The following is a 23,455-nucleotide window of genomic DNA, read 5'->3' on the forward strand; positions in this document are numbered from 1 at the left end:
TTTATATTTTAATGGGTTGTTTGTTTTATTGAGTTGTAAGTGTTCTTTATTCTAGATACAACTCCTCTATCAAATATATGTATTGTGAATACTTTCTCCCATTCTGCGACTTGCCTTTTTTTCTCTTTCTTTCTCCCCCCCCCCCGCCGCCATAATGGTGTCTTTTGAAAAGCAGAAGTTTTTAATTTTGATGAAGGCCAATTTATCACTTTTTTCCTTTTATTATTCATGCTATTTGGGTTTTATTTGAGAAAATTTTGCCTACCTTAAGGTTGTTCTATTAGTATCTATTGCTGCATAATAAATTATCCCAAAACTCAGCAGCTTAAAATGACAAACGTTTATTTTCTCACTTTCTGTGGGTCAGAAATCTGGGAGCAGCTTAGCTGGGTGGTTCTGGTTTAGGGTCTCTTAAGAGGTTGCAGTTGGCCAAGGTCAACTTATCTGAACACTTTATTGGGGGAGGATCTGCTTCCTAGAGCACTCACCTGGTTATTGGCAGGATTCAATTCCCTGAGGGCTGTTAGACTGAGGTCCTTAGTTCCTCACTGGCTGTTTGCTGGACGTCCCCTCAGTTCTGCCACATGGGCCTCTCATTGGGCAGCTACCAACATGGTAGCTGCCTTACCCCAGAGCAAGGAGTGGGGGTGCTGGGGCAAGATGGAAGCCACATTCCTTTTTTTTTCCTTTTTTGAGATTAACTCACTTTTTTATTATTTTATTTTATTTTTTGGCCTCACTGTGTGGCATGTAGGATCTTAGTTCCCCGACCAGGGATTGAACCCAGGCCCCAGCAGTGAAAGTGCCGAGTCCTAACCACTGGACTGCCAGGGAATTCCCTGAGATTAACTCACTATAAAAAAAACCACTTTTATAATATTTTTAAATTAGAAATAATTATGGATTCACAGAAGGCTGCAAAGAAATATACAGGGAAATCTCATGCATTCCTCCTTCCTCCATGTCCCTTCCCCCGAAGACAACATCTCAAGGAACTGACATTGGCACAATCCATAGAGCTCGTTCAGACCTCACAGTTATACACACACTCATTTGTGTCAGTCTAATTTTGCAAGTGATATCCTATCACCTCTGCCTCACTCTATTCACTGGAAGAGAGTCACTATACCCAGCTCACTCTCAAGGGTAGGGGGTTACAGATGGGTTGGGATAGCAGGAAGTCGGTTCACTAGGTTTTTTGGAATTTTTGTTTTTTGGCCTCACTGTGTGGCTTGTGGGATCTTAGTTCCCTGACCAGAAATGGAACCCAGGCCCCCCTGCAGTGGAAGCACAGAGTCCTAAACACTGGACCACCAGGGAATTCCCACTAGGGGCCATTTTAGAGGCTGCCTACCACAGGTGTGCAATTTTCCTCCTGTGTTTTAGAAGTCTTATAGTTTTGGCTTTTGTGTTTAGGTCTTGATTCATTTGGAGTTAATTTTTGGCATTGGACTACAAGTTGGGGAAGAATATACATTAGATTTCTATATTTTATTAAAACTACCAGGTAAGATTCCAATATAATAACGATCAGAGTCTTGTCATTTTCATGCTGGTGAAACAAGGGATGTCTTAAATTTTCACATGATCTAATACATGCCCAATTTAAAAAAAAAAAAAAGGCCAGTAACAAAGTATGAATTCTAAATTAGAGAAATAGAGCGGGCCTTTATAATTAAACCAATGGATCAAGAATAAACTCTATTAAAGAAGCAAATTGGAAATATTCCTTTTCTTGTCATGCCATTCCGGGCAGTGGGTTCTCCTTAAGAGAGCAGCTTCTGGGGAGGTTTGCTAGGGTGCAGCTCTCGCTGGCCTGCAGGGGAGTGGGATTCAGAACACCTGCAGAAGCCAGTCGTGCTCAGCAGAGTGGGAAAGAAACGCTAGACTTGCATGCTCAGGTACGAGGCTTTGAGTACACTTTGTAATCTTCCTCCTTCACAGGAGTATTATCCTGTGTGACTCCGCTGAGAGAAGGGTACACCGAACCCTTTCTGAGTTCAGTGAGGACCGTATTCGAACCTTCCAAATGATTTATTTCCATTCTGGCTTCCTTCCTTTGTCAACCTCTACTTTGCTTTTTCTTGCCGCTTGTTCTTAACTATTTCTTTTTATCTCTTTTTTTCTTCTGAGATTTAGCACCTTTATCCACTTTTTTTTTTTTTTTTGCTGCTTTGGGTTTTCGTTGCTGCGTGCAGGCTTTCTCTAGTTGTGGCAAATGGGGGCTGCTCTTCGTTGCGGTGCTCGGGCTTCTCATTGCAGTGGCTTGTTGTGGAGCATGGGCTCTAGGCATGTATGCTTCAGTAGTTGCGGCACCTGGGCTCTAGAGTGCAGGCTCAGTAGTAGTGGCGCATGGCCTTAGTTGCTCTGCGGCATGTGAGGTCTTCCCGGACCAGGGCTCGAACCCATGTCCCCTGCATTGGCAGGTGGATTCTTAACCACTGCGCCACCAGGGAAGTCCCTATCCACTTCTATTTACAGTTTAAATGATGAGGATTATAATTTGAAGTTGTTGGCTTCGTTCCCTCGTTACTGGGCAGCAGGATTCCCCTCTGACTATTCTTGGAATGTTGTTGACTTTCCTCATTTTGAAGACAGCAGGGACCGTTTTGTAGAGCCTGTAATGGACCTGTGTTGGCTTCTCTGTATTTGTATTATGTTTTCCCAGTAGATCCTCTTTCCCTTTCTCTCTCCTTCCCTTGCCTTTGAGCCTTGCTAATCAGGTGTAGGTGATTTCCTATCAGACTCGAAGCTTTTGCAGAATTAAAGCCACAGAAGAGTGTTTCCTCCTCTGCGTGCTTCAAGGAGACAGAAGTGAAGGGCTTCCCAGGGGAAGCAGTCTTAGGAGACTTTGCAGCTGACCCTCCTTTGTACCGGTCCTGCTAGGAGGGACAGTGAAGCTAGACAGTCTCCTCTTTCTTCTCCTGTGTCTGGACCTTGATGTTCATGTCCCCATTTTTTTCTAGGCTCTTGCTCTTGCAGAACTCACAAAATCTCTCTTAAAGAAATTTGTAGTCAGAACTTTATGCTGTGTTTTTATTCAGGAAAGAAGCAGAAAGAGAAGAGTATTGTCTCCTAGGAATCCAGCCCTGGAGAAACGTGAGTCCAATTTATCTTCTGTTTTCATTGTCATTGTTGTATATTTATCAGTTAACAGTTTAATATTCACTGAATAAAAAAAAAATTTTCTGCTGTAACCTATGTGGCATGCTTAAAAATCTCAGGTTCCCCGAGGAATAGCTGTTCTTTTTTATCATAAAATATACTATAATGCATTGACCAGAAACCATAGTCCTAGTTACAGGAATGCTCTTTGACTCTCCTCTGATTCAGAAACTCTCAGACTCCATTGGGCATTGTTTCACTGCTTGGAGGGCCCCAAACAGACTCACCCCTAAGACCAAAGCCACCCCAGGTGACGCCCATCTAAGCCCAGGAAGCTTTGCTCTGTCGGCTTCCTCAACCTCTGTACCAGCTTATATTTGTTCTTACACAGGTGAAGGTAAGAGGTCAATCCCAGCAAAAGGAGAAGTTGGTGAAGGTGATCTTAGATGCCTCTTGCAAGATACTTAGATGGAGAAGTTGGAAGAGAGTTTGGATGAGCAAGTTTTTCTCCTTTTATCTAAAACCAGACCTCCTAAGTTTGGCCATGAAGGAAAACTTGTTTTTATACTTTTGGAGCTGGGGGTGAGAAGGGGTTGTCAGCTGTGGCTTCTTTACCAATTGGCCCTCTGCTTCCCCAAGATGGACCTGCTTGAGGTCGGGTGGGCAGGAGTCCTGTCCTGAGACACAGAAGGCAGTGGTCCAGTGGTCGGGACCAGCCCTGGGAGCTGCCATGTCTAAGCACAGACCTTTCCACCAGGATTTCTTCCACCCCCGTCCTGTCCCCCTTCCTTGCAAGGGCCAGATGTGAGGGATCCAGAGTCCATTCTCCAGCAACGATTTTTCTAATGTACACAATTCACTTTGAAGCAACTGAACTTACTCAGCAGATTTCCCCTCTGTCCCCCGGAGCTATGAGAATTTTGACTTTGTATGAATCATGAGTCACTCCTGGTGGAGACAATGAAAAAAAGAGGGAACCAAAAGTGAATAAGGAGGCAGAGCATTTTACAGTGCGGGTTGGGAAGCGCTAAAGGAAGCTGAATTTGTTCTGCAGTCTAAGCAGGGGATTGAAACCCATGTAAGCTGAGGGGTGGAGGGCATATCCCCTGGCACGAGCATTTAGTGGGCAAAGTTAAGGTCATATAATCCAGCTCCATCTGCTAGGGAGGGCATGAAGAAAGAATCAGTCTTCCATGTAACTGCAATGTAATGTTTGTGTATGGCTGTTAGCATAACTGGCACCATCATGGACCCTCACAGTTTCTCCTGTCCTTCCGCTGACCCTACCCAGGACTGTACTGTCCCTTTTGTACTGTCACTTCTCTGTCATCAAGGGCTTTGTAGTTAATAGACATTGTTTAATAATCATTAGGACCAGGTAGCCTCTATGCTCTGTTAGTCCCCAAACAATGATGAAAACCCTCCCCTGCTGTATTCCCGGCACCCACGAGACTACTTACCCATTCATAAATCTTGGCTTGGGAGTGCACGCCCTCTTTCCAAGCACCTACTCCCAAGCACTATAAAATTGTCCCAATGGCCCCTTGGTGGTGGGAAGTGCAGCTGCGAATGCTTCTGGATTGTTATCCACCCAATCCAGATCCCACCCTCTGAGTAAGTTACCTATGATAAACTGATCCATTGATTATACAGAGCTGCCTGCCTCATTTTTCGGTCTCAAGATGCCTTCTCAGTTTGGTGGGCACTTTTCATTCCCTCTGTCCTCCAATAGTTTGTCTCAAAAATCCTGTCTTTGGAACCAAAATCTTTCTTTGGAACCACAGTGCAACCCAGGATGCAGGTGTCAGCAATTCTGAGTCGTAAATCAGGACTAATGTTCATCTGGGTCTGTGAAAATCAGTCCTCACTTTATTTGAGGAAATGTACATTTCCTTTCATATTTGAGGCTCATGGTCTGGTTGAAGCTATTGCTGATATCAGTGGTTGGAAAGAGGCTAAAGGTGCTGACTTTTCAAATGTGAGCAATAATGATTTGTCTGATCATCCCAACAAGACTGGGAACCTCTTGAAGATGGTGCGCATTCTGCATTGCCCAGGACTTGTGCTAGGCACAGAGAGGCACTGTAGATTGGCTTCATCTTCTTACATCTTTGAGGCTTCGGGAGCCTGTCAGTCATTCTCAGGAGTCTTGCCCGTTCTCTGTTATTTGTGTTGCCTCCTGTACATTCTTTTTTTAAAATTTTTAAATTTAATTTAATTTTTTATACAGCAGGTTCTTATTAGTCATCAATTTTTTTTTTTTTTTTTTTGCGGTACGCAGGCATCTCACTGCTGTGGCCTCTCCCGTTGCGGAGCACAGGCTCCGGACGCGCAGGCCCAGCGGCCATGGCTCAAGGGCCCAGCCACTCCGTGGCATGTGGGATCCTCCCAGACTGGGACACGAACCCGTGTCCCCTGCATCGGCAGGCGGACTCTCAACCACTGCACCACCAGGGAAGCCCCAGTCATCAATTTTATACACATCACTGTATACATGTCAATCCCAATCACCCAGTTCATCACACCACCATCCCCATCCCCCCACGCTTTCCCCTCTTGGTGTCCATACGTTTGTTCTCTACATCTGTGTCTCAGTTTCTGCCCTGCAAACTGGTTCATCTGTACCATTTTTCTAGGTTCCACATACATGCATTAATATACGATATTTGTTTTTCTCTTTCTGACTTACTTCACTCTGTATGACAGTCTCTAGACTGTCACATCTCAACAAATGACCCAATTTCATTCCTTTTTATGGCTGAGTAATATTCCATTGTATATACGTACCACATCTTTTTATCCATTCATCTGTCGATGGGCATTTAGGTTACTTCCATGACCTGGCTATTGTAAATAGTGCTGTGGTGAATATTGGGGTGCATGTGTCTTTTTGAATTCTGGTTTTCTCTGGGTATATGCCCAGTAGTAGGATTGCTGGATCATATGGTAGTTCTATTTTTAGTTTTTTAAGGAACCTCCATACTGTTCTCCATAGTGGCTGTATCAATTTACATTCCCACCAACAGTGCAAGAGGGTTCCCTTTTCTCCACACAGTCTCCAGCATTTGTTTTTTGTAGATTTTCTGATGATGCCCATTCTAACTAGTGTGAGGTGATACCACACTGTAGTTTTGATTTACATTTCTCTAATAATTAGTGATGTTGAGCAGCTTTTCATGTGCTTTTTGGCCATCTGTATGTTCTCTTTGGAGACATGTCTATTTAGGTCTTCTGCCCATATTTGGATTGGGTTGTTTGTTTCTTTAATATTGAGCTGCATGAGGTGTTTATATATTTTGGAGATTAATCCTTTGTCCATTGATTTGTTTGCAAATATTTTCTCCCATTCTGAGGGTTATCTTTTCGTCTTGTTTATGGTTTCCTTTGCTATGCAAAAGCTTTTAAGTTTCATTAGGTCCCATTTGTTTATTTTTGTTTTTATTTCCATTACTCTAAGAGGTGGATCACAAAAGATCTTGCTGTGATTTATGTCAAAGAGTGTCTTTCCTATGTTTTCCTCTCAGAGTTTTAGTGTCCGGTCTTACATTTAGGTCTCTAATCCATTTTGAGTTTATTTTTGTGTATGGTGTTAGGGAGTGTTCTAATTTCCTTCTTTTACATGTAGCTCTCCAGTTTTCCCAGCACCACTTATTGAAGAGACTGTCTTTTCTCCATTGTATATCCTTGCCTCCTTTGTCATAGATTAGTTGACCATAGGTGTGTGGATTTATCTCTGGGCTTTCTATCTTGTTCCATTGATCTATGTTTCTGTTTTTGTGCCAGTACCAAAATGTCTTGATTACTGTAGCTTTGTAGTATAGTCTGAAGTCAGGGAGTCTGATTCCTCCAGCTCCGTTTTTTTCCCTCAAGACTGCTTTGGCTATTTGGGGTCTTTTGTGTTTCCATACAAATTTTAAGATTTTTTGTTCTAGTTCCGTAAAAAATGTCATTGGTAATTTGATAGGGATTGCATTGAATCTGTAGATTGCTTTGGGTAGTATAGTCATTTTCACAATATTGATTCTTCCAATCCAAGAACATGGTATATCTCTCCATCTGTTGGTATCATCTTTAATTTCTTTCATCAGTGTCTTATAGTTTTCTGCATACAGGTCTTTTGTCTTCCTAGGTAGGTTTATTCCTAGGTATTTTATTCTTTTTGTTGCAATGGTAAATGGGAGTATTTCCTTAATTTCTCTTTCAGATTTTTCATCATTAGTGTATAGGAATGCAAGAGATTTCTTGCATTAATTTTGTATCCTGCAACTTTACCAAATTCATTGATTAGCTCTAGTAGTTTTCTGGTGGCATTTTTAGGATTCTCTATGTATAGTATCATGTCATCTGCAAACAGTGACAGTTTTACTTCTTCTTTTCCAATTTGTATTCCTTTTATTTCTTTTTCTTCTCTGATTGCCGTGACTAGGACTTCCAAAACTATGTTGAATGATAGTGGCGAGAGTGGACATCCTTGACTTGTTCCTGATCTTAGAGGAAATTCTTTCAGTTTTTCACCATTGAGAATGATGTTTCCTGTCGGTTTGTCGTATATGACCTTTATTATGTTGAGGTAGGTTCCCTCTGTGCCCACTTTCTGGAGAGTTTTTATCATAAATGGATGTTGAATTTTGTCAAAGGTTTTTTCTGCATCTATTGAGTTGATCATATGATTTTTATTCTTCAATTTGTTAATATTGTGTATCACATTGATTGATTTGCGTATATTGAAGAATCCTTGCATTCCTGGGATAAATCCCACTTGATCATGGTGTATGATCTGTTTAACGTGTTGTTGGATTCAGTTTGCTAGTATTTTGTTGAGGATTTTTGCATCTATATTCATCAGTGATACTGGTCTGTAATTTTCTTTCTTTTTTTTTTTTTTCTTTTTGCGGTATGCGGGCCTCTCACTGTTGTGGCCTCTCCCGTTCCGGAGCACAGGCTCCGGACGCGCAGGCTCAATGGCCATGGCTCACGGGCTCAGCCGCTCTGCGGCATGTGGGATCCTCCCGGACTGGGGCACGAACCCACGTCCCCTGCATCAGCAGGTGAACTCTCAACCACTGTGCCACCAGGGAAGCCCTAATTTTCTTTTTTTGTAGTATCTTTGTCTGGTTTTGGTATCAGGGTGATGGTGGCCTCATAGAATGAGTTTGGGAGTGTTCCTTCCTCTGCAATTTTTTGGAAGAGTTTGAGAAGGATGGGTGTTAGCTCTTCTCTAAATGTTTGATAGAATTCACCTGTGAAGCCATCTGGTCCTGCACTTTTGTTTGTTGAAAGATTTTTAATCACAGTTTAGTTGTATTACTTGTGATTGGTCTGTTCATATTTTCTATTTCTTCCTGGTTCAGTCTTGGAAGGTTATACCTTTCTAAGAATTCATCCATTTCTTCCAGGTTGTCCATTTTAGTGGCATAGAGTTGCTTGTAGTAGTCTCTTAGGATGCTTTGTATTTCTGCAGTGTCTGTTGTAACTTCTCCTTTTTCATTTGTAATTTTATTGATTTGAGTCCTCTCCCTATTTTTCTTGATGAGTCTGGCTAATGATTTATCAATCTTGTTTATCTTCTCAAAGAACCAGCTTTTAGTTTTATTGATCTTTGCTATTGTTTTCTTTGTTTCTATTTCATTTATTTCTGCTCTGATCTTTATGATTTCTTTCATTCTGCTCACTTTGCATTTTGTTTGTTCTTCTTTCTCTAGTTCCTTTAGGTGTAAGGTTAGATTGTTTATTTGAGATTTTTCTTGTTTCTTGAGGTAGGCTTGTATAGCTATAAACTTCCCTCTTAGAACTGCTTTTGCCACATCCCATATGTTTTGGATCATCGTTTTTTCATTGTCATTTGTCTCTAGGTATTTTTTGATTTCCTCTTTGATTTCTTCAGTGATCTCTTGGTTATTTAGTAACGTATTGTTTAGCCTCCATGTGTTTGTGTTTTTTACGTTTTTTTCCCTGTAATTCATTTCTAATCTCATAGCGTTGTGGTCAGAAAAGATGCTTGATATGATTTCAATTTTCTTAAATTTTCTGAGGCTTAATTTGTGACCCAAGATGTGATCTATCCTGGAGAATGTTCCATGTACACTTGAGAAGAAAGTGTAATCTGCTGTTTTTGGATGGAGTGTCCTATAAATATCAATGAAATCTATCTGGTCTATTGTGTCATTTAAAGCTTCTGTTTCCTTATTTATTTTCATTTTGGATGATCTGTCCATTGGTGTAAGTGAGGTGTTAAATTTCCCCACTATTATTGTGTTACTGTTGATTTCCTCTTTTATAGCTGTTAGCAGTTGCCTTATGGATTGAGGTGCTCCTATGTTGGGTGCATATGTATTTATAATTGTTATATCTTCTTCTTGGATTGATCCCTTGATCATTATGTAGTATCCTTCCTTGTCTCTTTTAACATTCTTTATTTTAAAGTCTGTTTTATCTGATATGAGTATTGCTACTGCAGCTTTCTTTTGATTTCCATTTGCATGGAATATCTTTTTCCATCTCCTCAGTTTCAGTCTGTATGTGTCCCTAGGTCTGAAGTGGGTCTCTTGTATACCGCATATATATGGGTCTTGTTTTTGTATCCATTCAGCAAGCCTGTGTCTTTTGGTTGGAGCATTTAATCCATTCACGTCTAAGGTAATTATTGATATGTATGTTCCTATGACCATTTTCTTAATTGTTTTGTTTTTGTAGGTCCTTTTCTTCTTTTGTGTTTCCCACTTAGAGAAGTTCCTTTAGCATTTGTTGTAGAGCTGTTTTGGTGGTGCTGAATTCTCTTAGCTTTTGCTTGTCTGTAAAGCTTTTGATTTCTCCATCGAATCTGAATGAGATCCTTGCCGGGTAGAGTGATCTTGGTTGTAGTTTCTTCCCTTTCATCACTTTAAGTGTATCATGCCACTCCCTTCTGGCTTGTAGAGTTTCTGGGGAGAAATCAGCTGTTAACCTTATGGGAGTTCCCTTGTATGTTATTTGTTGTTTTTCCCTTGCTGCTTTCAATAATTTTCCTTTGTCTTTAATTTTTGCCAATTTGATTACTATGTGTCTTGGCGTGTTTCTCCTTCAGTTTATACTGTATGGAACTTGCTGCACTTCCTGGACTTGGGTGGCTATTTCCTTTCCCATGTTAGGGAAGTTTTTGACTATAATCTCTTCAAGTATTTTCTTGGGTCCTTTCTCTTCTCCTTCTGGGACCCCTATAATGTGAATGTTGTTGTGTTTAATGTTGTCCCAGAGGTCTCTTAGGCTGTCTTCCTTTCTTTTCATTCTTTTTTCTTTATTCTGTTCCACAGCAGTGAATTCCACCATTCTGTCTTCCAGGTCACTTATCCGTTCTTCTGCCTCAGTTATTCTGCTATTGATTCCTTCTAGTGTAGTTTTCGTTTTACTTATTGTTCATCTCTGTTTGTCTGTTCTTTAATTCTTCTAGGTCTTTGTTAAACATTTCTTGCATCTTCTCGATCTTTGCCTCCATTCTTTTTCCAAGGTCCTGGATCATCTTCACTATCATTATTCTGAATTCTTTTTCTGGAAGGTTTTCTATCTCCACTTCATTTAGTTGTTTTTCTGGGGTTTTATCTTGATCCTTCATCTGGTACATAGCCCTCTGCCTTTTCATCTTGTCTCTCTGTGAATGTCGCCTCCTGTACATTCTTATAAGGTTCTTTAGCCTATTCCATTTGTCTCATTTTAGGTCTTCTAACATCATTTGTTTGTCTGTTGCTGGCTTTCTCTCCATTTACAAATGGCTCATTCTGCATGCTCAGTGGAACTGTGCTGCATTAAGCACTGCTTCTCTGCTGATAGACTTCTGTCTTCTAGGCTTTTATAGTGAGCCTGCTTAGCCATGTAATATTAGGTTAATTCCCTCTGGACCAGAGCCAGATGGGTGTTTCTGAGGCACAGAGAGTGGGATATGGAGCTCCTTGGGGTTCACTGGCTTGGTGGGAATTTGACAATTTATGAAACCTGTTTCTATCTGCTGGTCTTCCAAAGAATGGGCAGACTTTCTTCTTTCACTATTTCTCTAATAATTAGTGATGTTGAGAATCTTTTCACGTGCCTGTTGGCCATATGTATGTCTTCTTAGGGGACAGTCTGAATTCTTGCTGAAAGTCTTTGACATTTCCTGGGTCCATGTTACTTACTTTCTTCCTTCCTTCCTTCCTTCCTTCCTTCCTTCCTTCCTTCCTTCCTTCCTTCCTTCCTCCCTCCCTCCCTCCCTCCCTCCCTTTCTTTCTTTCTTTCACTGTGTTGGGTTTTCATTGATGCGCACGGGGTTTCTCTAGTTGCATAATTGCAGTGTGTGGGCTTCTCATTGTGGTGGCTTCTCTTGTTGTGGAGCATGAGTTCTAGGCATGTGGGCTCAGTAGTTGTGGCACACAGGCTTAGTTGCTTCCGTGGCATGTGGCATCTTCCCGGACCGGGGGTCAAACCCGTGTCCCCTGCATTGGCAGCCAGATTCTTAACCACTGCGCCACCAGGGGAGTCCCCACGTTACGTTCTTAACAATGTCTAACCTTATTTAATTCTGCTTAATTTATCCACCTCTTTTATATTGTCTCTGTGCATTTGAGACCCAAGTTTCAGTTCTTTGGCCATCATTTAGGAGCTGTATGACCTTGGGTAAAGCATTTAACTTCCTTATACCTCTATTAGTTAATCTGTGAAATGGATGTATTAATATTGTTCCTGCAGAAAGGCATGGGACTAGCCCCAGATAATGGCTTTGAGTTTCCTTCCAACTTCAGAATATATGATATTGATTCTGTTTCTCTGTTATAGTCATCATTGCTTGTTAACGATTTTAATTTTAGGGTAATAGCACACTAAATTGGAATTGTTTTATTGAGAATAGTAATCTACTCGATTCTCTGTTCTCAGGAACTGCTTAGATTCAACTCTAATTCATGAAACATTTAATTTTAGCACCCACTGTGCTGGAAACAGAAAAATAATTCAGTCAAGGTCTGTACCCTGAAGGAACTCACATTCTAGGAAGGGAATGGGAGTGATTAATTAATTCTCTGAGGGGGTTATGAAGGAGCTAGTACAGGGAAAATAATTTAATCTGAACCTTAAAGAATAAATAGGGATTTTCCCATTAGACATGAGTAATTAGGTGATTTCAGGCGGAGGGAACAGCATCTGCAAAGGTACAGAGAACTAAAAAATCATGACATGTTTAAGGAACAAGAAGTCCTCTGTATTCCTTGAGCATAAGGTGTGGGTGTGTGTATGTGAGTGTATGTGGGGGGAGAAGAGCAATGGGGAATAGATTGGTGAAATAGGATTCAAATCATGAAGGGCATAAATGAATAACAGAGACATTTTGTTAATTTATATGCTAATGATGAGGAATGGATGAGCAAGGGCATCAGGAGGTCTGATGTGATTAACCTGATTTGATTCTTCAATCCTCAGCAGCCAAACCTGAACACAGGCAGACATAGCAGTATAGTTAAAATTTAAGTGCAAATGACTATGTTAAAAAAGAAGTCTTTACCTTTAAAAAATACATACTGAAATATTTTTGTATGAAACGATGTGATTTGCTTTGAGATAAATCAGATTTATCTCAGAAGTGGAAGTGTGTGGGTGTGAGATTGCGATTTGTAATAAACATATATTTGGTCCTGTCCCATTTCTGGCACAGAGCTCCTAAAACCCTTGGAATTTCCTGTGATGAGAGGGATAAAGATGTCTCTTATGTTAATGAGGTGACTTTTGGACCCACCTAAGGATGGGGGCTGTTTGCCATGAGAGCCAACCATGTGATTAGAGGGTTGGAACTTTTGGTCCCACTGCCCTGACCTCTAGGGAGGGAAGAGAGGCTGGAGGCTGAGCTTAGTCACCAATGACCAATGATTTAATCAATTATGCCCTTGTAATGAGTCCTCCATAAAAACCAAAAAGGACGGGGTTCGAAGAACTTCTAGGTTGGTGAACACATGGAACTTTGGGGAGAACAGCATGCCTGGAGAGGGCGTGGAAGCTCCATGCCCCTTTCCACATACCTTGCCCTGTACATTTCTTTCATCTGCTGTTCCTGAGTTATATCCTTTTAGAATAAATCTAGTAAAGTTCTGTGAGTCACTCTAACAAATTAATCAAACCCAAGGAGGGGGTTGTTGGAACCTCCAGTCTATAGCCGGTCAGTCAGAAGCACAGGTGATAATCTGGACTTGTGACTGACATCTGAAATTGTGTGTGTGTGTGTGTGTGTGTGCGCGTGTGTGTGTATGTGTGTTGGGGGTGGAGTGGGGTCAGTCTTGTGGGACTGAACCCTTAACCTGTGGAATCTGATGCTTTTCCTATGGGTAGATAGTGTCGGAATTGAGTTGAAATGTAGGATACCCTGCTGGTGTCTGAGAATTGCTTGGTAGTGTGGGAGCCCTATCCCCTCAATGTTGGAATTGGGGTGCAGAACCTTTTATAGTGGGGTGGATGAAGCAAGATTTGCTATGATTGTTGAAGCAGGATGATAAATACATGGAGTTCATGTATTTGTACTTTCTATTTTTGTATGCATTTGAAATTTGCCACAATAAAAAGTTAAAAAAATGGTTAGTTGTGGGTATGTAATTCAAAATGTTATCATTTATTCATTCATTCAACCTTCAGAATTAATTGAGCATCTACTCAAAAGAGGTTCAAAACAATAGGTGTTTTGGAAAATTTTGGATCTTAGTATAAAGAGCTTGCAATCCAAGAGTGGAGGTGTTATGCACATAACTCAATTTAAGGTAAGTTGGAATATTATTAATTCCATATCTTAAAAAAACAGATCTACATAAAGTACTGTGGAAGTTCTGGGGAGAGATTTTTTTGCAGCTCAGGGGAATCAGGGAAGACTTGATACTGAAGATGGCATTTGAGCTTTATTCATCCACTTAATTCAACAGATATTATTGAGTCCTACTGTATGCCGAATACTGTTCTCAGTCTTAAGGATCCAGCAGTGAACAAAGCTGACAAAGATCCTACTCTTGTGAAATTTACATCCTAATGGGAACAGATAGACAACACGTAACAAACATAAGTTTTATCGTGTGTTAGAAGATGAGAGATGTTACAGAAAAAAGAAGTAGGGCATCGTGAGGGAGGTTAGTAATGTTGGGGGTAAGGTTGGGAGGGGGGTTACAATGGTAAACAGGGTGGTCAGGTTGACATTTGGGCAAACTCTTGCCAAGGGAATTGGCCAAGTGGATATTCGCGTGAAGAGCCTTCCCTCCGAGGGCACAGCTGGAGCAAAGGCCCTAAGTGGGGAGTCTGCCTGGTGTATTTGCAGAGCAGCAAGAGGACCAGCGAGGCTGGAGCAGAGTGAAGGAGGGGGAGACGAGTTGAAAATGAGGTCAGAGAAGTAACGGGGAGGGCATGGTGGTGGTGGTACCAGAGTTGGGGGGCAGACCTTCTAGGTAATCATAAGAACTTTGGTTTTTACTTTTAGTAAAATGAGGAGCCAGTGAAGGATTTTGAGCCAGAAGTGTAGCATGATTTGCTTATAGCTTACAGTGATTCTCTGGCTGTTATGTCGAGAGCAAATACTGGGGTGGGGACCTTTTAGGAGGCTTTTGGTATAATCTTGCCAAGAAACATTGGTGACTCAAGCTAGAACGATAGCAGTGGATGTGATGAGAAGTGGTCATATTTTAGTTAGAGCTTAAAGGCAGAACCAACAGCATTACCTGAAAGATTGGATGTGGGATTTGAGAGAAAGAGAAATGTCAAGGGTGACTAAAGAATGGAGTTGCCCTCAAGGGAGAGAAGGAAGGCTGCAAGAATGACAGTTTTCTGGGGGGAGGGAAGAGCGGCAGTTCAGTTTTGGACATGTTAAGTTTGGGATGTTTACCAAACATCTGAGTGGAAGTCAGGTAGGTAGTTGGAGTTTAGAGTTTGGGAGAGAAAACTGAGCTGCAGGTGTACATTTGGGAGTTACTGTCATAGAGACAGCATTTAAAGCCATGAGCCTGGATGAATTAATTCATCTAGGGAGTGAGTATAGGTAGAGAAGACCAGGGACGGACCATGGGCCATTTCAACATTAAGAGAACGGAAGAGAACCAACCAGCAAAGGAGCTTTTAGCCTCAAAGAGCCGATGATCTGTGAACCTGGGAAGTCAGTCCTCTAAGTTGAGGGGTGAGCTTGAACAAGAGCGTGATGCTGGGGGAAAAAACAGATTGTTGATAACCAGGAGCAGATGTGTTTAGTATTCATGTTTTTTAAGAATAGTTTTCTGTTGAATGGAGGCTTATTCACATTTAGGTTGATAATGTTAGTGCAGAGTTTAAGATTCCATTATCTAACTGGATTCATTAATTTACCCTCCCTTGCCTATTTTTATTGGGTCTCTAATGAAACTCACATTTCCTGTTTGGAGTACTCTCTTGTAAGGGGTCAAACAAGGATCAACAATTTTTTTTGGTAAAGGGCCAGATAGTAAATATCTCAGGCTTTGCAGGCTGTACAGTCTCTGATGCAGCTACTCAACTTGTCTGTTGTAGTGGGGAAGCTGCTACAGGCACATAAACGATGAACATGGCTGTGTTCCAATAACGCTTGATTTCGGACACTGAATTTTGAATTTTATGTAATTTTCATGTTTCACAAAATATTCTTCTATTTTTTCCCGCTACTTAAAAGGTAAAAAAGTCATTCTTTGTAGGCTGTACAAAGATAAGTGGCAGGCTGGATTTGGCCTACTGGCTGTAGTTTGCTGACCTCTGGCTTAAAAGATTTTTTTTTTTCCAGGTCCACTTTGAACCAGATCATTCTGCCAAATGCAATTTTTTTTTTTTGATTTATTTATTTATTTGTGGCTGTGTTGGGTCTTCGTTGCTGTGCGTGGGCTTTCTCTAGTTGTGGTGAGCAGGGGCTACTCTTTGTTGCAGTGCGTGGGCTTCTCATTGTCGTGGCTTCTCTTGTTGCAGAGCATGGGCTCTAGGAGTGCGGGCTTCAGTAGTTGTGGCACGTGGGCTCAGTAGTTGTGGCTTGCGGGCTCTAGAGCTCAGGCTCAGTAGTTGTGGCACATGGGCTTAGTTGCTCTGCGGCATGTGGGATCTTCCCAGGCCAGGGCTCGAACCCATGTCCCTTGCATTGACAGGCAGATTCTTAACCACTGTGCCACCAGGGAAGCCCCAAATGCACTGGTTTGAAATCAGTTACAAAGTGGGTTAGCCAGACTCTTTTGAGTCTATTTTCAGCCACTGTTTATGCTGATTTGCATTGTCCGTGTGGCGTTGTACATGACATATTAGTCTCTTTGATGGGTGAGTGGTCTGGGTGACCTCTAGGATCTAGTTCACGTCCATGATTCTAGTCCAGTGATTTTCTTAAAAAAAAAAAAGAGAAAGAAAGAAATACTCAAAATTCTTTTGAAACTATCCTCCATAGCTTCTGCAGCACTGTGGTCTCCCAGAGTTTCTTCCCTTGACCTTTCCCTCTCATTTTCCTTCTCAGGCTCCTGACTTGAATGTCCCGTTCCTGCGCTCTGTCCTCAGGCCTCTTCTTTCTCCCTTTTTCCACTCTCCGTGGTGACTTCCATCAGGCTGTGTGACTTTAGTTACCACCTCTGCACCAGAGACTAACACGTGTGTATGTAGCTCTGACTTCTGAGGTGGAAAGCAAGGTTTCCCATTAGCTAGAAGTTAAAATCCAAACTCCTGAGCCCAGCCCACACTAACTCTCCGTGCACTGCCTGGCAACTGGACTGGGCTGTTGGGCAGCTTCCAGCACGTCATCCATCCTTCTGCTGCATCGTCTTTGCCCTTGCTCTTCCCTCTGCCAACATTACCCTCTCTCCTTGCTGCCGTCTCCCTCCCTGCTAATTCCCAGCACACCCCAAATTGATACCCTGCCCTTTGAGAACCCACTCAGAGGGCCACTTACTCTGCAACATTCAGCTTAATGCCTGTACTTCTTGGAAGCCCTGTTTCATAGACAAGGTTCAACGTTTCCTCTGTGTTCTCACGGTATCTTAAGCACATTTCCATTGTAGCCCTTGCCTTTATTGCTCTGTTAGGTCAAAAGTCCTTGAATATTGGTTGAACATCAAATACATTTATAAGTTGGTACATTCACTAGACAATGCTTGGGAGCAGAGTTTGGGTCCCGCTAATCTTTGTAACCCCAGAGCCTGCCATTTAGAAGATACTTAATTTGTGTTTAAAAAAAAAAAAAAAAAAAGAATGATTCCATGAGGACATGCTTATATGGGCTACACTGACTTTGATACAAATTAAAATATATTGACAGTCGTAGGCAAAATTAGACCTTTTTATGACTATATTTTATGTCTTTAACTATATTTATCTTTTTCTGTTGTAGAAGGAAAATTCTTCCCAGGATGGTCTCCCATTCAGAGTTGAGGAAACTTTTCTGTTCAGCTGATGCAGTGTGCTTTGATGTTGACAGCACAGTCATCAGAGAAGAAGGAATTGATGAGCTGGCCAAATTCTGTGGAGTTGAGGATGCTGTGTCAGAAATGTAGGAACAGTATTTATTCACCTTACGAAATGATAAAGAATTGCAAAGGAAGAGTGACTTTTGGATGACATGCAGGACCAGAGCCCAGAGCCTGATCTCAGTCCCTGCCTATGAAACATGGGCACTAGGCTTTTTGCTCCATCACTGAGAGCTGAATTTGGTAGTGTACATCATCCAACCATCCCTTTATACAAATATTTATGGCAAAAAAAATATATGGTTGCCTCTGACAAACAAATATGGATGACATACTCTTAGCTTGGTCAGGGGACTGATGACGATAAGTAACCAAAGAAGATGACCTGGGGGGTCTCCAGGGGTCCAGTGCTGTGTGGCCTTAGTGGTTTGTTAGAAAGCTAGTTACAGTTCAGAGTTTCTCCATGGATGCCTGGGTGAGAGTCCCTCCCTCCCTCCTGCCCTCCCTGTGTCACCTGCAGTCACTAGCTCATGGACCATTTCACGTTCAGCTTCCTTTGATGCACGAGTACAGGGCCTTTGGTTTCTTTCTTGGTTTACAAACACTCACAGCTTCCAAGGCAGGTACCTGTGGATAGTATATGTGGTTTTCTTAGCTCACTGGATGGTGTATTTGTGGATCCAAAGGATAAAGGATTCTCTTTACTGATGTCTTTTGTGCCTTGGTCTAATTTGCTCTGCAAAATAGACTTAGGCTATTTTGGCTTCAAAATATTAATGTGATTCTCAAGCAAACCTTCAGTGGTTTATCCCAGGCCTCACTCACTCCCATGGCCATGCACCACGTCTGTTGTATGGTGGGGCACCTTCCTCATGCGTGGACCTTGTGAGGAGTGGGGGAGGGTAGGCGTGTAAACTTCGAAGACAGCACTTAGCTGGCCTGATTTTTGGGTCTTCCTCCTAGGACACGGCGAGCCATGGGCGGGGCAGTGCCTTTCAAGGCTGCCCTCACAGAGCGCTTAGCTCTGATCCAGCCCTCTAGGGAACAGGTGCAAAGGCTTATAGCAGAGCACCCACCACACCTGACCCCCGGCATAAGGTAAGGGGCTCCCCAGTCTGGGTACACTGTCTCCCTATCAGCACCTGCATTTGGGGGCATGTCCTCCTGAGGGTATCTCACCATTACTTTAGAGCTCCCTTCTTTGTGGTTCCTTCGGTACTTGTATATGGTCTTGTCTGCTAGTTGTTCCTGCCCACGTCTGCCCTCCCTCTCTCCCCACGGAGAGCCTAAGCCTCCTCTTCTTCTTGTGTTTCTGGGTCCATGGGCAGAATAGAGTTGTGGAATGGTTTCCTAAAGCAGTTAAGCCCCACCCACTAATTTCTAAGTGCTTTTAGAAAAACATATATAAAACATTAATTCATTAGGCGGTATACCTTGTCTGGTGTACCTTGGGCAAATGCATTTGGAGAAAAAATATATTTGAGTTTCCTTTTCATGTTTTCTCTTTTATATTAATCAGCATTTGGTATTTTATATGTTTTTTTGTTTTTATTCTTTCAGGGAGCTAGTAAGTCGCCTACAAGAGCGAAATGTTCAGGTTTTTCTAATATCTGGAGGCTTTAGGAGCATTGTGGAGCATGTTGCTTCAAAGCTCAACATCCCATCAACCAATGTATTTGCCAACAGGCTGAAATTCTACTTTAATGGTAAGTCTTTAATAGTAACATTTTCTCCTTCTTATCAGTTTTAGTATTCAACATCCTAGGTAATGTCTGTTGGAATGCAACTCAAGCAAGGTGGAATCAGAGTTAAATGTTGAGGTAAAGGATTCTCTTTACTGATGTCTTTTGCACCTTGGTATCGTTTGCCCTGCAAAATAGACTTAGGTCATCATCTCTCCTACCTTCAGTATCGATATAATCATCTATCTGTATATAAATGTCTGTACTGAGTAAAATGTTAGTTCTTATGTAACCCTCGTGACTTATTTTGTTATGCATCATAGTTCAGTTCTATGAAAGCTCTCATGTATCTGAATCAATTTAGACTCAGGAAGGAGAGTTAATTTGTGAGCAAGTCGCTGCACTTTAGCTGCCTTTGGAGGCACCTCCTGGCCCCTCTCTGGACCATCACAGAACCACAGCTGTAGTTTTCTGTCCTCTCAAGATGTCTCCAGTTATGTCAAGGGGTGGCTGACATTCTTAACACCAAATAATATTAATTAAAAATAAATTACATGTGTTAATAGAATACTTTTTAAGGGTCTATAGATAGAAATCATTAAAAAAAAGAAGTAGAGAATAAGTGTGGTAATTACTGTAAGAATAGAAATAATCCATCAAATATAAATAGGAATCTCCTCTTAGATGAAATTGTATATCAACATGTTTTAAATTAATATATTACTATTTCATGGTGTTCTGCCACCTCAACAAGTTTTGACAATTATGACACTGAAAGCTTAGAGGATAAAGTTAATTTACCCCAAGATGTTTATCATCTAAAGGAGTAACCTTGACAAGAGGTGTTTGTAATTTAAAAGCAAAACTTGTTCATTCTGAGGAATAAGTGTGAAAGTCCAGGCTGTGTCACTTTACTGAAGGCTGTTTTTAGCTTTGTGAGTGATAGGAAGGTGAGGCTATCATCTGTGCAAAAGGCTGGCCCTACTGATACAATCCTGTGGATCTTTAACACTGTTTTAATGGCTCTTTTAAGGTGAATATGCAGGTTTTGATGAGATGCAGCCAACAGCCGAATCTGGTGGGAAAGGAAAAGTTATTAAACTTTTAAAGGAAAAATTTCATTTTAAGAAAGTAGTCATGATTGGAGATGGAGCCACAGACATGGAAGCCTGTCCTCCTGCTGTATGTATTAAGTGTACTAATTGTTTTGCGTTTGTATTTTTACTGTTGACAGCTGACTTAGAACTCAGTACAATTTGTGAGAGTTAAACAAAAACCTGTATCAGCCTGAAATAAAAAACCAAGATAAATAAAACAAATTCAATCTCAATATATTAATTGACTTTTTGCAAACCCAAGGAGGGTTGCAAATAAGGAACTTAAAAACCTTTTAAAACTTTCAAAGACCCCTGTCCCTGCAGGATGGCTGCCACCTCTTAGCCCGAGTATGTGCTCAACAAGGTTTGGCTTCATTTCCACAAATAATGCAGCTCTTATTACTATAACCGAAATTGTAATGTTTTATATTTGATAAACTATTTCCTCATACGTTATCTCATTTAATCCTCATAACAGCCCTGTGAGGTAAGAGTATTATCTTCTCCTTTTTACTGATCAGAGAACTGAGGCTCAGGGAGGTTTGAGACCACACCCATATTAAGGCATTTTATTCCTCTGAATTAACATTGTTTTCTGAGACTAGCAGGAAACAAATGCTATATAGCCCATATCTTAAGTTAAGCCAATATCTTAATTTATCACATGTCCCTTTCATGTAGGACTTTGACTATATTGTCTTGTTCTAACTTAAGAAAAACTGAACCAAAAATATAGTGGTGAACGTTTTACTACCTAGTTTCCTGAGATCTAAAAATAGCATCTTTCTCTGTCAATGATTAAGCATTCGTGGTTAAAGAATCTTTTGGGATCCTTCTAACACTACTTGAGTCAGTTCGAGATAACACGTTCTTAGATGATTTATAGCCGATGTTGGGGTCGACTAAGTAGTGAACGCCGGGCTAGTTGAATAGCAAGGCATAAAATGCAGGGTTCTCTCAGGGGGCCCCCGATCCCGGTGTCCAGAAAGAGCAAAATTACAAATTCCAGATGACCTACCAGTCAGAAAATGATATAGCCTGACTGAACCAAGAGAAAGTGGTGTGCATGCAGGTGTGTAGCCCTGGAAGGTGGTCAGAGGAATCTGTGCCCTAAAGGACGGTTAGCAGCCTCCATGTGGAGGCCTGGCAGGACTTGGCGGGGTGTGTGTGTGTGTGGAATTTCTAGAGGGAGGGGAAGCAGCAGAGCACAGTAAGGATGTACTAGCATGGTCCTAGGCACAAGTGAGCTTTCTCTTCAGCAAGAGAAGAAGACCCCACATACCAGGCACTCTGGTGTTACCTTTGGGTCCTGGGAAGCCCTGGAAGGCTTCTGGACCGAGAAGGAACAAGTCAGTGTGTTAGGACAGCTGAGCTGGTGCTGGCATGCAGAAAGGGCTGCAGCAGAGGCAGGGAGCTCAGTTAGGAGGAGGCTAAATTTAACTAGAAGGGAAGTATCTAGTTATTCCCTGCCCCCCCGCCCGCCCTTGTATGGTATGAAAATAAAAATGAAGACAAAGGTCAAGTAAGAATTTTGTACTTCTAAATTAGTGTATATTGTGTCTGTAGCCTGGCAGAAAAAGAGAAAATACCATTTAAAAAGATCATTGACTAAAAGAAGGTATCACTGAGCAGAAATTAATGAAACAATGTAACTTTAAATAATTCTACCAGTGAAAAGTGGAATGCTGCTAACACACTCTGGGGTTGTCATCTCCTTCAGCCCAGAATAACATGCCCTCCTGGGAGGGAGGTCCCTCAGTTTCACCCAGGATGCCAGCCGGGAGATACCTGCTCTGGTCCTGATTCCAGGCCTCGGGCATTTCCACGGCACCACAGGCTTCTCTTTGATCTTCTTTCTCTGAAATTGTCTGGCCTGGACGTGATTGCCACCTAGTTTAGAACTCAGATGTTTACCACCTGGTGTGGTTTTAGTTTTGTAAGCAATTGTCTTGGTTTTAAGAGGGCTTCAGTTCTCCTGAAGCCCACAATGTCCAGCTGAATGCATCTGCAGCAGTGGTGGTCAGACTCATTCATTCTCAGGGCAGGAGGAGGGGAGGCTCCCGGGGAGCTGGGGAGGGAGGTGCCCCAGGTGAGGCTGGGCTCACCTCTCTTTGCACAGAGTTTATTCTTTTAAACAACACTTACTGCCCTAGGCTGCTGCTGTATCTTTGTCTCTCTCTTTTAAACTATTTCTCTTTTGTTCTCTTCTTAGGATGTTTTCATTGGATTTGGAGGAAATGTGATCAGGCAACAAGTAAAGGACAACTCGGAATGGTACATCACTGATTTTGTAGAGCTTTTGGGAGAACTGGAAGAATAAGATCAGTTTTTATACAGTTCATAACAACTTCAGGTTAATTTTTAAAAGTTATACAGTTTGATACTGTTTGCTTCCAATTGAATATTAGGACTTAATATATAAATTTAGTACTGATTATCTGTACTTCCAAGTAAACTATAGTTAGGGCTCATAGAACATTGTGGTTCTTTTTTTTTTTTTTTTAACTGTAGTTCCGGTATTATTATGACCATTTAATTACCTGGAGAGTTTTATAATTTGAATTCTTTATGTATTTTCCTAGCTATATTTTATTTGAAGGCTTTTGAAGGTGGATAGTAAATTAAACACCTTCATTATTGGAAATATGGATTAGGCAGCTTTAAGTGAAATTGGTTTTCCCTTTATATATAAATAAAAGTTTATCCGCATATCAGAACAGATTTGTAGAATTTTTTTTTTTTTTCTTTTGAGCCACACCACGCAGCTTGTGGGATCTTAGTTCCCCGACCAGGGATTGAACTCAGGTACTCAGCAGTGAAAGCACTGAGTCCTAACCCACTGGACTGCCAGAAAATTCCCGATTTGTAGAATTTTTAATTCTGCCTATCATGTATTTCAGTATCCAGTAATTCAAGTATTTAAGTGTTTGAGTAGAAACGACCTCCGGGCAAGGAACCAAGGAGTCGAGACCCTCCTGAGCACAGGGCAGAGTGCTTGTCACAGTGAATCCACCACTCAGCCCCCGCCACTGAGGGAAACGCTGGGCCAGAGGGATGGAAGTGCTTTTACTACCTCTTGGTATTTGTCATATAGGGAACGTTGCAAAGATTTTTTTAGAAAGATAACCATGGCGCCTTAAACAAAAGTACGGACCTTAAAAAATGGATATTT

The 23,455-nt window shown here is 41.5% G+C and overlaps 1 protein-coding gene across 3 annotated transcripts in view; it reads left to right on the plus strand.

Annotated features, from left to right (window-relative positions):
* PSPH (phosphoserine phosphatase) overlaps positions 1 to 23,011 on the plus strand; it is a 49,860-nt gene extending 26,849 nt beyond the window's left edge. For all 3 annotated transcript variants that reach the window (XM_030871888.3, XM_060285468.2, XM_030871886.3), the window contains 6 exons: positions 3,045 to 3,099; positions 17,429 to 17,587; positions 18,468 to 18,602; positions 19,065 to 19,210; positions 20,220 to 20,368; positions 22,496 to 23,011. In XM_030871888.3, coding sequence (XP_030727748.1) covers positions 17,448 to 17,587; positions 18,468 to 18,602; positions 19,065 to 19,210; positions 20,220 to 20,368; positions 22,496 to 22,603 — 678 coding nt within the window. In that variant the 5' untranslated portion in view covers positions 3,045 to 3,099; positions 17,429 to 17,447 and the 3' untranslated portion in view covers positions 22,604 to 23,011. The remainder of the gene's footprint in view (positions 1 to 3,044; positions 3,100 to 17,428; positions 17,588 to 18,467; positions 18,603 to 19,064; positions 19,211 to 20,219; positions 20,369 to 22,495) is intronic.
* Positions 23,012 to 23,455: the final 444 nt, after the last annotated feature.

The sequence above is a fragment of the Globicephala melas genome, chromosome 15, assembly GCF_963455315.2.
Source record: "Globicephala melas chromosome 15, mGloMel1.2, whole genome shotgun sequence".
NCBI lineage: Eukaryota > Metazoa > Chordata > Mammalia > Artiodactyla > Delphinidae > Globicephala > Globicephala melas.